The sequence below is a fragment of the Primulina tabacum genome, chromosome 11 (assembly GCF_025594145.1).
Source record: "Primulina tabacum isolate GXHZ01 chromosome 11, ASM2559414v2, whole genome shotgun sequence".
Taxonomy (NCBI): Eukaryota; Viridiplantae; Streptophyta; class Magnoliopsida; order Lamiales; family Gesneriaceae; genus Primulina; species Primulina tabacum.
In genome coordinates this window covers 1,553,125-1,570,335 of record NC_134560.1, presented here as the reverse complement: position 1 = coordinate 1,570,335, position 17,211 = coordinate 1,553,125, and the positions used below count along the sequence as shown (strand labels likewise).

Below are 17,211 nucleotides of genomic sequence, written 5' to 3'. Positions count from 1 at the left end.
TGCTAATATCAACATATTTCAATTGATAAACGTACTTGATGTATGGAATTTTTTAAAGTTATTGTCTTAAATTTTATCAAATTTATAAGGGTTTCACGGAAAACAACACCAATACTCTCTCTGGTCTCTTCCATTGCCATTTGGGATATTCTAAATGGGTTTAGCTCCAACTATCCGAGAGTAAATCCAACCATTACAGTTTATACGTGAAATATTATAAATTTAGAAAATACCTTTAGACATCGAAAACCCAATCGGTAGTAGAACGATTTTTTAATGCACAATTAATGCTATACATACATGACGAGGAGAGGAGGAGGAAATACGAATTTTATTTTTATAAAAATTAAATTTGGGTTAAAGTAGGAAAATAAAAGCAAGAATACTGCTTCTGTTCTATTTTGCTGGCCGCAAGAGCCTCCCGATCAGCGCCGTTAAAATGAAAGAAGTTGAATGTATAACAGCACAAGTCAAAGCCATAATTAAAAAGAAAATGTTCACATATGTCCAGCCATTTCTCCATGCAAACACATCTTGGCAACTCGTTTACCAATTCCTCCTTTTCAAATTCCATCAAGCAGATTGAGCACAATTGTTCATTCTCGACAACTGGTTCTCCTTCGTTTCTACTGCAAATCCCACATCTTGAAACCGTGATACCTGAAGATCAAGCTCGCATAGTGGGGATTCTTGAAAATGGGTGTTCTGGAAATGATCGTATGGGGGTTTAATAGGAAGCTGAAAAGTCTGAGAACTGACTGGGATCCACATGCAAGTGAATAAGATCAAGGTGAAATTGCACTGGATTCTGCAAATAAGAAAATTGTTTTTTTCAAAAAAAAATATTGGAGCTTCTTTTCTTTTTATGTTGCTGTGTATAAGAATGATGGTAAAGGAGAGCAGCTGATCACTTTATATACTATATGAACTTATGAAGTCAACTGCGATTATGTATTATTATCGCTTCCCCAAATAGTTTAAATATGTATTATCGCTTGTTTTCAACGAAAAACGAATTTTGAGCATCCTACTTTCACGCAATTCGAGCGTTCAACGAGCAATCGATATATTTTCACGACAAAGGTGTAATATTCTTTGTAGTAGCGGTCCTTATATATATATAGTATTAAAAATCGAAATATGGTCGAAAGAAAGAATCTCTATTTGAGGGGCTTGATTGTGGACACAATGGTAGATGAAGGGGATCAAGTTACTATTATTTCTTTTTCTGCTTTTTTATTAAGTTTTTTATTTTTATTAATAGATTATTGGCTACAAAAGAAATTTTTTTTTATTAACTTATCACAGATAACTCCTATTTCTTTTTTATAAAGATAAAAAAAGAAATTATATTTTCTCGTTTGTTTACTACGACGACGAACAATAAAATTATCACGATATTTATTTTTTTTTCTACTTCTTCTTCCAAGTGCGGGGTTGTAAGAACTTTTCTTAATTTGATTTAGACATATATATAATAGGACATGCTTCCAAGTCCATTTTAAATAACAAAATGAGTTCTTTAAAATTATAAAAAGTATATTTAGATTACGTTTAGCTTATGCTAGGAGGAAAAGATCCTCGAGCCTTATGTATTGAATACATCTCTCATATGTATTTCAAATACTTATTTATGAATTAAAATTAAATTTTTAGAATATTTCTCCCATAAAGCGATGTTGGCGTTTTGATGCTGTGTGTGAAAGTAATTCATAATACTTCCTCAAATTTCAAATCTCATTCCCTCAGTTTTTATTTAATAATAGTAATAATTTTATGGGATCTAACGAGAATCTGCGTTCATACATTTAATTTGGTAAATAAATTGCTAGATCAATTATAGATTAGGTATATGTTGGAAAATAGAAAGTTTCATGAAGTCAATAATGACTACATGATGAGATTGTATTCCTTCTCACATGGAGTATCTATTCAAAAACAAAAAAAAAACAAAAAAATTGATGCTAATTTTTTAAATTTAATTGCTCTTGTACTGAACGTTTGATACTTTTTTAGAAATCCCATGATATCGTGTTAAATTATTTTGTACAAGGATAAAATATCCCTTTTAGGAAATGTGATAATTTTAATTTGATGATAAAAAAACACCACAAATGATTTAGTTGCCCCCAATATATAAAAATCCTAAATCATATATATGATCAAGTTCTAAATTAGTATCACTAGATGATAATTATATAAATGATTTTTATAAATATCTGCTAGTGCCTAGTAGGTAGAAATTAAAATCAAATAAATATTTTTATTTATTTTTATATATTATATAATATGATAATTATATAAATGAACTCGAGATAATTATATAAATGATTTTTATAAATCTCAATAAAATTATTAGTATCAGTCGATTAACCTTAAAAATTAATATTTGACTTGACTCACAAAATCAAGGGCTCAATTATCATATTATATAATATATAAAATTATGTAAAAATAAATAAATCATGTAAGCACTGTCGGCGCATGAACAGATAAGAAATATGAACTCAAGCAAGAAATTATAAAATTTATTATGATAAGGTTAATTTTGTCATTACAATCTACTATATAAATTTAATCACTCTTATTAAAATCATACCAAATATTAAATATTATAATATCCTACATCTTATTTATCTTAACTTATCTTTATATTATATATCACATGTTTATCCAATCGTGTGTACCAAACCATGCCGTATATAAATATAAGGTGGTGCTTAGTGTAAACTTGCTATTCACTATTTTCTGAGGTTTTTTTTTTTTCAAATATATTCAGCCATATAAGATTAGTGACAATTTCGATTTATTATCTATATTTTCCTAGCTCGTTCTTATTGATTAAGTGACAATCAGATCTGGCCTAAACATTGTTTGACTAACATAATCAACATTGAATAGGGTAATTAATGCTAGTCATTAGTCAAACCATTTTTTAAAAAAATATAAACCATCTAAATTGCGAAAAAGAGAAATATAAAAGATAAAAATTAACATTTTATGACAAATTAAATTCAATATGTGTTCGAGTCAGCATTTATTTAATAATTGTTTTGGTCGGTTAAAATCAAAGATTTCACTGCAATCGTAAAATCTGAAGATTGATTGCATGATATGGGGTGAAGTGAAAGTTAAAAGATTTAACAACCAAGAAGGAAAAAGTTCAAATTAAGGCCAAATATGGAGCTGGTCTTAAATGGTCTTTGAAATTAGAGATATTGCGTCGAAACTTTAGGGAGACTTGAGAACTTCTCCATCAATTCCCTTGACCCAAAAAAAAAAAAACATAATAAAAAAAAATTAAAAGAATAAGTATTTTTTGAGTCTGTCTTATTGATAATTGTGATATATGAGTTGACCTAATCCATAATCATCATGAATAATAATATTTTTAGCATAAAAAATAACATTTGGTTCATGAATTGGATCGCATAAAAAATTTATCTCGAAAAAATTGATTTGTGAGATCGTTCTAGTAAGTTTTTTTATATTTAAAATTTTGAAAAAGTGAGTCGTATTAACTTATTTGTAGTGGTCTGATCAAACCGCACATTCCACGTAATTGCTCCTGCATTATTAATTAAATTTTAAAAAAACTATAAATATTTGCTCCGAATTTTCTTTTTTGTTAATAAATTTGTTGTTTTATATATAAATTCAAAATAAAAATCGATATTTTCGTTTAATAAAATTATTTCACTGCATCAAAAAAGTAAAGCTAAGAATTAACGCATGTAATATAGAAGGAATATGAACATTAGAATAATTTATAAATAAGAAAATTGATTTTTTATTTTTTGTGTAGCAAAATTTTAAAAAAAATTTACTCTAGTATATAGAATAAACACAGGACTATCATCTGCTTTCACCTCCAAATGGCATATTCCGACCAACCTTTTAATTTTTTGAAAATAATTTTTATTAATCTCTGCTAACATTTTAATAATTACCATATATGCACAACAACTGTCAACTCCTATGCAAACGTCGTTTCACATATCAATGTTATGATATTGATTATCAACATGATCTAACTCAACTAATACAAAAATATTATCTTTTATTTTAAAAGCATTATTTTTAATTCTAACTATAAATTAAATTCACTCGTTTTATGATAAAGATTTGTCATTCTAGATATGAATTAAATTCATTAATCTTATAAATAAAGATTTGTGAGACGATCGTATATAATAACCGGTCATATAAATGTAGTGTACATACATAAATAAGTATATATATATATTAACTAATTCACAAAATGACAAAATTGAAATCATCAATTGAGAATTTGTTGCATGGACAAGTAGTCGGGTAGGCCAGCTTGTGTTTACATGCATGTATTTGAATTATTATCGATTCCACGTACAAACAAATAAAACACAACTTTAATTTTCTTTTTCTTCCAAAAGCAAAAGTAAAAGGCTTCGTCGATTAATTGGAAAAACACGTTTTGTTGATAGTTCTTCTTTTCGATGATAGTCTTATTTTAAATGTGAATACTTGTGGAAATATTAAACTTACCCACGTTTCTACTTTCTATCAACTTTTTATGTTTTATTATCAATTTTTAACTGAAGTCAGATTCACACGAATATTAATATATTTGTGAACTGAATCTTTTTCACAATGATAAAAGAGTAAGTCTCTTGTGATATGGTCTCACGAATATTTATCTGTGAGACGGGTCAATCCTACCGATATATTCTTAGCATAAAAAGTAATATTTTTTCATAGATAACCCAAATAAGAGATGAATCTCACAAAATATGACCAGTGAGAGCGAGACCATCTCACACAAATTTTTGTCCACGGTTCCATTGCGGTGGAAATATTGAAATTTGCAAGTTACGCGTACGAAAGAAGAAAGAAATATATAAGAGCTGTACGAGTTCAAAATTGTATTAACGCAATATCGGAATATCAAGCGAAAAGTAACTTCAAACATTTGAAAAATTATATGTGAGACTTATGTTTCCCCTTTTACCTTTTCAATCCGTGTCCGTGTCGGCCATTTACAACAATTATTAATATATAGTAGGTATCTCTATTGAGATATTTTTAAATATTTTTATTCGTGAGACGAGTCAATCATGTCCATATTTATAATAAAAATTAATGTTTTTGACATAAAAATAATAAATATTCGTGGATTACTCAAATAGAAAATTTGTCTCATAAAATTAATCTGTTAGACCTTCTAACGGAAGTTTTTGTGTTAACGATAATAACAATCGGAGACAAAAATTGATTAAGGGGTGATTAAATTTTTTGAAAAGTCTGTATGAATAAAATTGATAGTATACATAAAATATAATAATTCAATTTCACCTATTTTATAACATAATAAAAAAAATTATAAACGAGAATAGATTTTGGACCAATACCTAGACTAAAATTCATTTGGATTATAAACATAGCGGAGAAAAATTGTTTTTATTAAGAAATCTGTCTAGTTTGGGCCAAAACAGGCCTGCCATCCCTTGCATCCGCCACCGAATTGATGATGATAATAATGAAAGTAATAATAACCAACCACAATGAAACAATGCAAAAACTAAATTTTAAATTAATTATAAAACTGCCACTGGTTTATTCAAATGAACATGAAACGAGTGGAACTTTAATGTAGTACTAAAACTTAATATATAGTAATAGATATATCAGAACATGGTTCAACAATTTTAATTTTTGAATTGAGTTTAGGGGGTTTATGCTTGTTGAAGAATACATACGACTTGACGTGTCAATTAGAAGCTGAAAATTGTGATGTACGTCTATATACTCTCTAATTTTATTAAAAATAGGTCTCTTTTGAGACGATCTCATGAATATTTATCTGTGAGACATGTCAACCATACCGATATTCACAATAAAAAGTAATACTCTTAGCATAAAAAAAATACTTTTTCATGGATGACCCAAATAAGAGATACATCTCACAAAATACGACCAGTGAGACTGTCTCATACAAATTTTTGTCTTTTATTAAAATTATTGGGTTGCAATGCACACAATGTGCTGCAACCCAATGCTTGGAAGGTAGTATATTTAAAAAAAAATTAAAATGAAAATTATTAATTTTTGAAATTGAAATTGTAAGAGAGAAGATAAAGAAAAATGTGAAATATAAAGTTTAAGAATATTTTCAAAATTATAAAAAAAATTAACAAAATTTAGTTTTTAGTTAATAGTATAGAATTTGATTTCATTTAGCTAGATCTTATCTATCAAGTAGTTTTTTTTCTTTTTTTTTTAAAAAAAAAAACTAATAAATTTAATAAGATAGTGCTTGCAAATGTTTAAAAAATATTTATAGATTTTTTTAAAGATTTTTTCTTCCAGTGCCAAAATATTCCATGCATGACACAAATTTATCATTAGTATTAGTGATACTAATTTATTTCCTAAAATTTTATTTTTTCTAAAATCCGATAATATATTCGTCAAAATTCGACATTGCTGAATACAACAAACGAAATGAAAACATGTTTTATTTTGAATAAATAAAAAAGAAAATTACAAATTTGCAAAACTGTATAAATAAAAATTCCATAATTATTTTTTAAAATATATGTGAATACTACACAAAACAATTTTGATGCCGTTTCAAACTAAACAATAGTATGCCATATGTAAGATTAGCTTAATAAAGAAAGATATACGTAGTAGTTGAAATTGCGGCATACATATATTACACGAAAGTAAGAGAAATTAGACCACTGATTCATTGATGGATTACGACTTGGGATTACACTTTATCCACGGATTATAGATTACTAGAACATTTTCAAGGATGTCACGGTGTAAGCATGAGAAGTCTCAAAAAATGCGCTATAATGAATTAGGCGGTCCCCCCTACTGCCTATTTTACCTTTTCCCACTTGCCCTTTGCATCAAAAATCAAGCCCTATCTTCCCTCTTTTTCTTCTCCCCCGCCTACCCCAAACCCGCACGCCCAAATTGTCCCCACCGATACCTTTTCACTTCAAAACTATATTTTTATATATATTTATTGAGTTTTGCCATGCAGCTCGTTGATTGCGTGTGTCCATAAATGAGGTGATATTCGCGTATTGGTAAGTATGTAAGTAACATAATAAGTGAACATCATATGAAAATTAGATGTATCGGATTATATGTAATAATGTTTTGATGGTTGATAGTTCATATATAATTATAATTATATTATAGATAAAAGTATAGTGAACCATGTATTATTCGAGTTTTGTGTGAAAAGTTTTTAGGGATGAGATTTGATCACTGCCTAACCCGGTGGTCACACTTAGAAGCACTAGGTCGGCCGTCAATTTCATTGACTTTCTGCATCATGCTATTCATTTTCCTCACGTGGAACCCGCCGCATAGCTCGGGCTGCGGATCTGTATTAGCACATACGGTAGCCTCCATCCCCTAATTAACACTACTCTTTAATTTTCTTGTATGAACCAGTCCAACTTAGTATTTGCGGGATTTGGACGAAACCTCTTCATTTTCACGAGAATTTATCCAAGTCTAAGATCTGGGCTACGGCGCCATCTGGCAACCAATTACACTGACGCATTACCTTACGTCAATTCATCAAATACCCTTAAAGTCTTCCCCCCTTTAACTTCAAGAGTCACATTAAATCTTCAAAAGTTTCTGGTCTTCGAAGACTTTTCCACCTCCCAACCTCTTTTATATACGCTTGCGCTTTGTATTCGTAAAAGACTTCTGAGACTCTCGATCCTTCACCTCTTGCTTTTTTCAATATTATTACATAAGCAATTCAGATAGCCATGCTTTTCACTGAGTTTATTGAAGGAGTTGTTTAGATTTGGTTCTTGATATATTTCTTCTTGATTCAATCTCGGGCTTTGTTATTTATGGACAAAGGATGGGGACTTGCCCTTGATAAATCCGATCAAGTTGGTTTTTTTGGGAGCAAATCGATTTTTGGATTTAACCTGAGTCCGATGTTGACAAATAAGAACAAGGGATTGATTATGTTTCCGGTAAATTCGAGTGGAAAAGAAGAGCTTGAAGCAGTGCCCTTGCAACCCACCGGCAGCCAACAAAAGGTGGTCTTAGGTGTAGTAGACTTCTTCTCGGAGAAAAGTAAGCCGGCTAATGATACGAACGCCACTATTAAGAACGAAGTTCCACATGTTGAAGCAAATACACGCAGGGAATCTGATGTAAATGTGAGCCATATATATCTATGTGTATAAAGTTGAAATCTAATTAATATATGTGATGAAATTAATTTTCTGGAAGCTTGCTCTCGGTTTAGATTGTTGATCGATTGATTTTTTTTCCTGGTTTCTGCTGAATACAGACTGGTTTGCAACTTGTAACCGTTAACACAAGAAGTGATCAATCAACTGTGGATGATGGCGTATATTCCGAACGTGCTGATGATAAGCGAGCCAAGAATGAGGTAATCAATCAAGGAAATGTAGTTTTCGGTGCTTCTAGTCGAATACATGATAAAATGGTTTGATTTTGTTTAATTAGCTGGCACAACTTCAAGTTGAACTGGAAAGAATGAACGCTGAAAATCAGAGGTTGAGAGGGATGCTTACTCAAGTGAGCAACAACTACACAGCAATGCAGATGCATCTTGTGACTTTGATGCAGCAGCAACAGATTTCAAGAACTGATAGTACGCAAGAACACGAGGTAGTCAATTAGTCAAATTTCTAATTATCTCATAAATGTTTCCTTGTATCGATGATTAAACTGATTTTACACGATTACATGCTTCAAATTAGATTGTAGACATAAAAAGTACTGAAGAAAAAGAAGAGGAAAATGGAAGAGTTTCACGACAGTTCTTGGGCTTAACCCCCGCTAATCAGTCGGTGGAGGAACAATCCAACTCTTCATCAGAAGAAAGAACTGTTTCAGGATCCCCTAACAACAACATGGAATTATCGAGGAACAAAAGGATTGCGCGGGAAGGGAGCATGGAATCTGAAGGATTGGGTCCTAACAAGCATCCTAAATTGAATCCTGTTAAGTCCGCTGATCAATCTACTGAGGCTACCATGCGTAAAGTTCGTGTTTCAGTTCGAGCACGATCAGAAGCTCCCATGGTAACTAAACTAGTAGTATTCTGTTATTTGAAATAATAGTTACGAATTTTATACAATCATAATTATGCTAATTTTGGGTTTGTTTTTGTGTGATATTAACAGATTTCGGATGGATGCCAATGGAGGAAGTACGGACAAAAGATGGCCAAAGGGAACCCATGTCCCCGAGCTTATTATCGGTGCACAATGGCAGTCGGTTGTCCAGTGCGCAAACAAGTATGTACTCACTTTCTTCGGTGGAGTTCTGATTGTTTATTTTTCTTCATACATTTTTCTAAGCATCGCATAATTAATCATTTCTCGCATGCTACGACAATTACAGGTTCAAAGATGTGCCGAGGACCTAACAATCTTGATCACAACCTATGAAGGAACACACAACCACCCGCTACCTCCGGCCGCCATGGCCATGGCGTTCACCACCTCCGCCGCCGCAAACATGCTCCTTTCAGGGTCTATGCCCAGTGCCGACGGGTTAATGAATCCCAATTTCTTAGCAAGAACGGTTCTCCCATGTTCATCCAACTTGGCTACAATATCAGCTTCTGCTCCATTTCCCACAATCACACTCGATCTCACACAAAATTCAAACCCATTACTATTTGAAAGACCCTCACCACATTTCCAGGTCCCATTTCCTGTGCCCCCACAAAATTTTGTACCGGTTCCAAATCCATCATCGATTCCTCAGGTTTATGGTCATGTCCTTTACAATCAGTCCAAGTTTTCGGGTCTCCAGATGTCTTGGGATCACATTAACGAAGCCGCAGCTCAATTAACGGGTTCAACGTCGCAACATCCGCAGCTTCACCAGCCGCCGCACCACCCTTCTTTTGCGGACACCCTCAGCGCAGCCACGGCGGCTATTACCACCGATCCTAATTTCATGGCCTCCCTTGCCGCCGCCATCACCTCCATTATGGCCGGTTCTCATCCGCATAACAGCACTTCCACCCCCGACAACGTAAATAAAGGCAATATCAACAAAACCAGCGGCAGTTTTCCTGGGAACTAGTTGTCGAAACGTTCTTCCACGGTTCCACTTCATTTTCTTGTTAATTATGATTCCATTTTTCGTCACACTTGAACCAGATAGTTTTCTTGATTGTTTCTTTTCTTTCATTTTCCGGGTCCCATATCATGAAGTTAACATGTCCATATTGTTTAAGTTCCATTTTGTTGTACTTCTACCAGTGAAAGTAAGATTAGAACACAGCTGATCTAAATAATTTTTTTATTTATTCATATATATACACGTAAATAAAGCATAAGACAAAAACCAGTGATCTGTTTCTTGGATTATCTGTCACAATTTTCCTTAATATGGTTATCGTTATAATAATTGTAAAAAAACAACTGAGAAGCAGACAATTGGAGACTTGTAGAACCGATCAAAGGCCCAGTTGTGGAAAAAATCAAAGGTTTGAGATGGTATATTCTGATTTGAGAGGTCAACAACTCCGGCCATAAAATTTTGACACGTACATCGTAAGATAGAGAGCTGATGTGATCTCAGATTGGAGGAGACTTCGTAGCCTTCGAAATTTTTGATCGATAATATAATATAATTTAGAGAGAATCACCGTCGATAATAGTTTAAACAATGTGATCTGGTACTTTCTTGCGTTTGTTGACTCTTCGAGCAGAAGCTAGCAATATTCGATCGAGATTATTGGAGCGGGACCATTCCCAATGCAAAAATTAATTAAAAAAATTGTTTAAAATTATTGATAAACATCAATTGTCATTAAATTATTTGATTCAATTCCCAAAATTCGATGCAATCATATACTAATACTAAAAGATAAAAATATACCATTGGAATAGCACTACTTTGCTTCCTTCCACGGTCCTGTTTTCGACCTGAGCAATATCAGAAGACCACTCAAATTCATGTAGTCTTGACTCCTCTCAATTCTTGATACCCCCGTTGTGTTCGGAGTCTCGGAGCTACTCGGGTCATCACTCAATATAAGTGTTATCTTCGAGTTCACAGGTATGAGACGTTATGTTTCGATAATAATTGGCAGGTCTTTCAGCGTACGCAAGAGTGATGTGATTAGGCTGAAAGTAGTATGAGTTATCAGGTTTGACAGTATCAAGAAGCATGGCATTGGCAACATCTCGCCATGAGTAACAGCTGGATACTGAAAACAAAGTATCATTTACTTCTTTTCAATAAATACCTAGTTTGATTGATACTAATGGATTCAGATATTCTGGCAATAAATACGCATACTCTCTACAAATTCTCATGATATAAAACACTCAAGTTGTTGAAGATTTTCTTACAACTTGAAGTGAGTTTTTGGTTGCATCATATTTTATATTAGGACACTATTTGATCAAATGATAGTTTTTTTGGAATAGTTTGACACATATGTATTTATTATCCATATATTATAAATTCTCCATCATTCGAATCAAATTGTGTCTAAATGAAATGTATTCAATTAAGAGATTTAATAGATTTTTTAAATAATTGACTTTGTTGGATGTAATAGATTTTTATCGAGTTTAATATAATCTCGCATATTGGCAAAAAAATTACATGGGCTCATGTAGATTTTTATAGATATTTTAAACTCTGTGGTGTAATTATGCAGGTTTATATCTTTAATTATATCTTATTATTTTTTGTTGATTTATTTGAACTAAAAATTATTTGACATAAATAACATATTTAGTTTTAAATATTATTTTTATCTATTAATCCAAATATATTTTATTTAAAATAAGTTCAATCCATATATATGTGTGTGTGTGTGGGTTTCTTTTAATGTTCGTAAATTCAACAAATGTGTCATTGTTTTAAATCAATAACCTTGTGTTTGGATTGATATGTAATGTGTGAGTTTGTGTGTATATTCGAAAATTTTAAAGGTGTCATTGTATTTGATATGATCCAGGTGAATAGGGCAAGTTGGGTCGGGTAATCCACTGAATCTGATAAGAAGTTGATGAGGGAAAAGTGAGCCGCAAGATATATCCCAAATTGAGAGTATCTCTATGGAGTAGGGTTGCAATGATGTCCTATAAACAAGAAGACAAACATGTGAATGAGCGTCGAAGAGGTGTCCGATGTGGCTACTCCGATGCTTAAGTCAGAAGGTGGAAAATGAAGAAAACCAATGTAGGTTTTTAGAAAAACAATGCCACTAGTGTATATATGTGTCTATTTAATGCAAAAAAAAAAAAAAAAAAACCTGCTATTTATAGGAAGAAAGATAACGATAGTCTTATTTTCAATGTCTACTTACCACATATAGTCATCTATTATCAAGTTCATGTCACGCCGATATGTCCTTTCCATCACGTCAAATCGATATGATTCTGTCAAGCACGCTTATCGGGATAAGATATCACCTACTCTCGCACTCGAGTGCAGTACTATTACCAAGGCATCCCGGGTAGAATTCATCCAAGAGCTCGGGTCTCTGGTTGCCCGGGTGAATGACTTCTTGAGCACTCACCTGTCTGTCTACTTATAAGCTCCTTCAGCAAACTTACCATGATTTGGGCAATCCATTTAGTGTCTCGGGTCATAGATGGCTCTTCTGGGGTATCAGTATTATATCAATACTATCGTGTTGTAAATAAATACAGCAAAATTTAAATTTTAAATAAAAAATTTATTTTATCAATTGTATCATAAAATGTTTTGATAAATTATAGAGATAATCTTAATTTTATTTTTTTATCATGCAATAAGTACTGTTCAAATATTTAAGAATTATATGACGTTATAATTTTTTTGATCACCTTCCATTATTATTGAATATTACAATAATCGACATAAACTATAGATTAAAAATCACAAAATCGATTTCAAAATTCAAAAATTCATACAACATTAAAAAAAATTGATTTCAAACTATTTTAATAATAAGTGAATTAAATTTTTTTAGAAAGCATTCACGCAAGAATTGACTAAAAAAACTAGGGGTGATCACGGTGCGGTTTTGCTGTTTTTTGTAAGAAATTCAAACCGAATTGTCATTTGCGGTTCGGTTATACATTATTTTTTTTATTGCGGTTTTATATGTAAAATCGATTTCGCGGTTTTGAGTGGTCTTGAGCGGTTGCGGTCGGTTTGCGGTGTTTTTGTGAATGATTAATAGAATGGAAATATAAAACAAATATTCAAATTATTTAAATTTAAAATAATTAAAGAAAACAATAATGAAAAAAAATAAAACTAGATAAAATAACAGTAAGAGACAAAATAAAGTTAAACAATTCTAATATGTTCAAACATAACAAAAACACCCACAAACAATTAATCATATGGTTTTTTTTTTAACCATACAATCACAACAATTGAACATGATATTTTCTTCCAAAAATCATATCTGTAGTTGCAATATCCCTATCATTTGTCACTTTCAAACTTTAAACACTAGATATGGAAGTAGCAAATATATGATCTTGCTCTAAAACTCATCCAACTGCAGGAGAAAAGAATTAGAGTATCCAACTGTTAAAGAAATAAAATATAAGCATAAGAAAATTAAAACAATAATGCTTATTAAAATTAACCTTTTGAAAATACTTCTTCAAAATTAATCATCATCTTCTTCTATTTTACGACTCGATCCCTCCAATTCTGAGAAATAAATAAAACATTGATAATAAAACTAACAAGCACTTGAAACAATAATTAATAATAAATAAAAATAGAAAGTACTAACCTTTTTGTAGTTTTTCAAATAATTCGGCATCATCCTCTATTGTTGTGCGAAGATCAACTAAAGAAGTTGTACCACGTAACCAATCTTGACTGCATATAAGAGCCTCTACCATTTTTGGAGATAAAGAACTCCTAAATGGATCAATCACACGACCACTTGTACTAAAAGTAGATTCTGAAGCAATGGTAGATACTGGTATAGCTAGCACATCTCTTGCAATATTAGAAAGAATAGGATATTTTGGAGTGTTCACTTTCCACCAATTCAAAATACCAATTGACCTTATCAATACTTCCCCAATACTTGTTAAGCTTTTCTTTCATTCGAATTGTCATAGAAATCATATGATAATCTCCCTTATTAATCATATTGGACAAACCAACATGCATAATTGCAAGCTCACGGAAAAAAATATTTGAAGTGACATATGATGAACCAGAAAACTTTAAAGTCACATTATAAAAAATTTTCAGAAACTTAACAAAGTTTCTTGCAACAATCCAGTCAATCTCCAATGGAGGACCAATTACCTTCCCTTTTCCTTTTTTACCATCCGTATTCTCATCTTGATTCAATTCATAACAATCAAAGTAGTTTATGTATTTTTGATCTTCATCCCCAAACCTTTCAAAAGCCTTTTCAAATTTCTCAGCAGCTTCAAGCATCATATAAGTTGAATTCCACCGTGTTTCAACATCTAAACAAACAAGGCTTTTAGAAACAATTTTTTCTTTTTCCACAAACTTCTTGAAAGCATTTAGCCTTGCCGGAGAAGATCTGACATACTTAACAGCATTTCTAATTCTCATAATTGCCTCATTTTGCTCTTCCAATCCCTCTTTGACAATCAAATTAACAATGTGAGCACAACACCTTACATGCATGTAATCATTATTCAAGATACTATCTTTCCACTTGCATTTTCTTTTCAAGTGATTGATTGCTCTATCATTAGAGGTAGCATTGTCTACTGTAATCGTGGAAAATTTATCAATACCCCAATGAATCAAGCATTCTTCAATTTGTTTCGCAATTGTTTCTCCTTTATGATTCTCAACGATGCAAAAGTTTATTATTCTCTTTTCCAATTTCCAATCACTAGATATCCAATGGGCAGTGAGACACATGTAATTCAAATTTTGTATTGATGTCCATGTATCAGTAGTCAAGCATACTCTTTGGGTTTTCAAAATCCTTTTCATTTTTTATTTTCATCAAGAAAAAGTTTCATGCAATCTCTAGCAATAGTATGCCTAGATGATACTTCAAATCTTGGTTCCATAGCTTCACAAAACAATTTAAATCCTTCACCCTCCACAATTCTAAAAGGTAACTCATCAATGATTATCATTTTTACAAGACTTGTCCTAATTTCTTGAACATTCAAGGTCTTTCCTTTATTTATAAAACTTTCACTCAGATTCTTATAATCTTGCAAAGTCTTTTGCGACTTATCCAATTTGTATGGATACTTCTTGCATGAAGACTCTAAATGTGCCCACATACTAGTTGTTCCATTTAATTTTGGATGAGCAGCATAACTTTTACTACAATAATTACATGCGGCTCTCGGTGGATTACTATCTTTTAATCTCGTGAAATGACCCCATATTTCAGAGCTAATATTTGAACCCTCTTTGGTAACGATACCAACTGCTTGTGCTTTCCTTTTTTTTTAGGTGGTTTTTTGTGAAAGTTTTTATCTACTTCTTCTGTGACACATGAATTGATATGTGGAGGGACATCACCTGATTGATCAATATTTGAAGCTTGCTCTTGCTCCTTATTTAGAGCCATTGTTTGGGCTTGAATTTGCAAAGTTGAAATTTCATTCGAAGTTCTCGCATCCTCCTGTTAAAAAATATATACAAATTCAATTAAATTTAATCTTTAATTTTTGTGTGCAAATTACTGTCTGAAATATTTTTAATTTCAGTAGGAAAATTGCTATAAAATATTTGCAACTTATTCCTCACGCAAGAGGCCCATAAATGCATTTCACATTGAAATTCTTGACTATTCTAATTTGCTTCTTATTTCTTTGTTGTAATACAACTTGAATCTAGACTAAATTACAAGTGAATGCCACAATTAGTGTGAGAATTCCATTTGCTCTCATTCATAATATACACACGGTAATTTTATTGGATATGAATTTAAAACTAATTTGATATTTACAGCATAAATAAAAAACCTAGCTTAAAACGAAATGGGTTATGGATGAAGATTGCTAAAAAATCTGAACGATAATTAAAAAACAAAATCACATTTCCAAAATCAAGTTTAAAATAAAGAATTAAATGAAAAAACTAGAAGTAGAAATATAAACTAAAATTTACCATATTTGACATATTCTCATCTTCTAGGGTGCTTGATGTTTCATTATGGCTCATGGTTACACAATCATGTGGAAGAATATTTGTATAAAGAGAAGTAGTAAATAAATAAACAAGATAGAAAGAGGAGAAATTTTTTCCTGAAGAAGAGTTGGAACTTGGAAGAGGGAAGGCGGCGGCACAAATGAGAAATCTAGCGAATAAGAATACCTTGTGTTTGTTAATAAATAATAACCCTAGGTAAATAAAATTGTAAATAAAGGGACGGTGCAGTGCAGTGCAATTTTGGTCCAAAATTATAACCGCACGGTGGGGGCAGGGCGGTTTCCTCTTTTTTTTTTAATTGCTGTTATTTATAAAAAATGAGATACAACGGCGTGGTGTGGTGCGGTATGGTCGGTTCGGGCGGTTTTTGGAAAATTTTGATCAGCCCTAAAAAAACAAAACATTTATGAAGAGTAGTAGTGCATACAACATGGCTAAGATGAGTTGTTTCAAAGAATTGTAATCGAGGGAGTAGGTGGTATTCCGTAGTTGAATGGAAATGGCTTTTAAATTATAGTTTGGTGGAGATTGTGAAGATAACAAGGTGCTAGGCTGTCACTTAAGTGAGATACGCCTTTGACTTCCGTGCACCTCAAAGTCGTGACCGTGCCACCAATCAGAGACCTGGGAATTGTATAAAAAAAATATGAAAGTGTGGGCCGCACCACCCGTACGCCGTACTAAAGTCTCTTGGACTTTGACTTGGACATTGCTCCTCGGAATGCCCGCTCTGATAACGGGCCTGAGCTTTTATGGACCTATATTGCTTTCTAGCCTGTTCGAAGTTTCTTGTCTGACCCATTTTAAGTGCCCAAAGAGTTGTTGGGTCATAGAGTAATAGGTTTGGGTTTAAATTTTTCTCCGCTTTGATTGGATTTTGATTCTGATGTTTAGCTTTCTTATCTTTGGATCTCTGGTTACTAAATTTTACTGTAAAATCTGTTTTTTTTTGGGAAATTTGCATGTTGAATTTATCGAGGCAACAAGAGAACCAAGTGTTACATCTTTGGTGGCCAAGTTTGGTGGAATATTGGGACTTGGTTTCAAAGAGATCTCTGT

The 17,211-nt window shown here is 32.0% G+C and overlaps 1 protein-coding gene across 1 annotated transcript; it reads left to right on the top strand.

The window, feature by feature from the left end:
• Window positions 1-7,634: 7,634 nt before the first annotated feature.
• Window positions 7,635-10,299, top strand: LOC142518952 (putative WRKY transcription factor 31). The gene is made up of 6 exons (XM_075621815.1): window positions 7,635-8,186; window positions 8,321-8,422; window positions 8,500-8,664; window positions 8,757-9,080; window positions 9,183-9,296; window positions 9,403-10,299. Exons 1-6 carry the CDS (start codon window positions 7,869-7,871, stop codon window positions 10,093-10,095), a joined length of 1,716 nt encoding a protein of 571 aa, XP_075477930.1. The 5' UTR covers window positions 7,635-7,868; the 3' UTR covers window positions 10,096-10,299.
• Window positions 10,300-17,211: the final 6,912 nt, after the last annotated feature.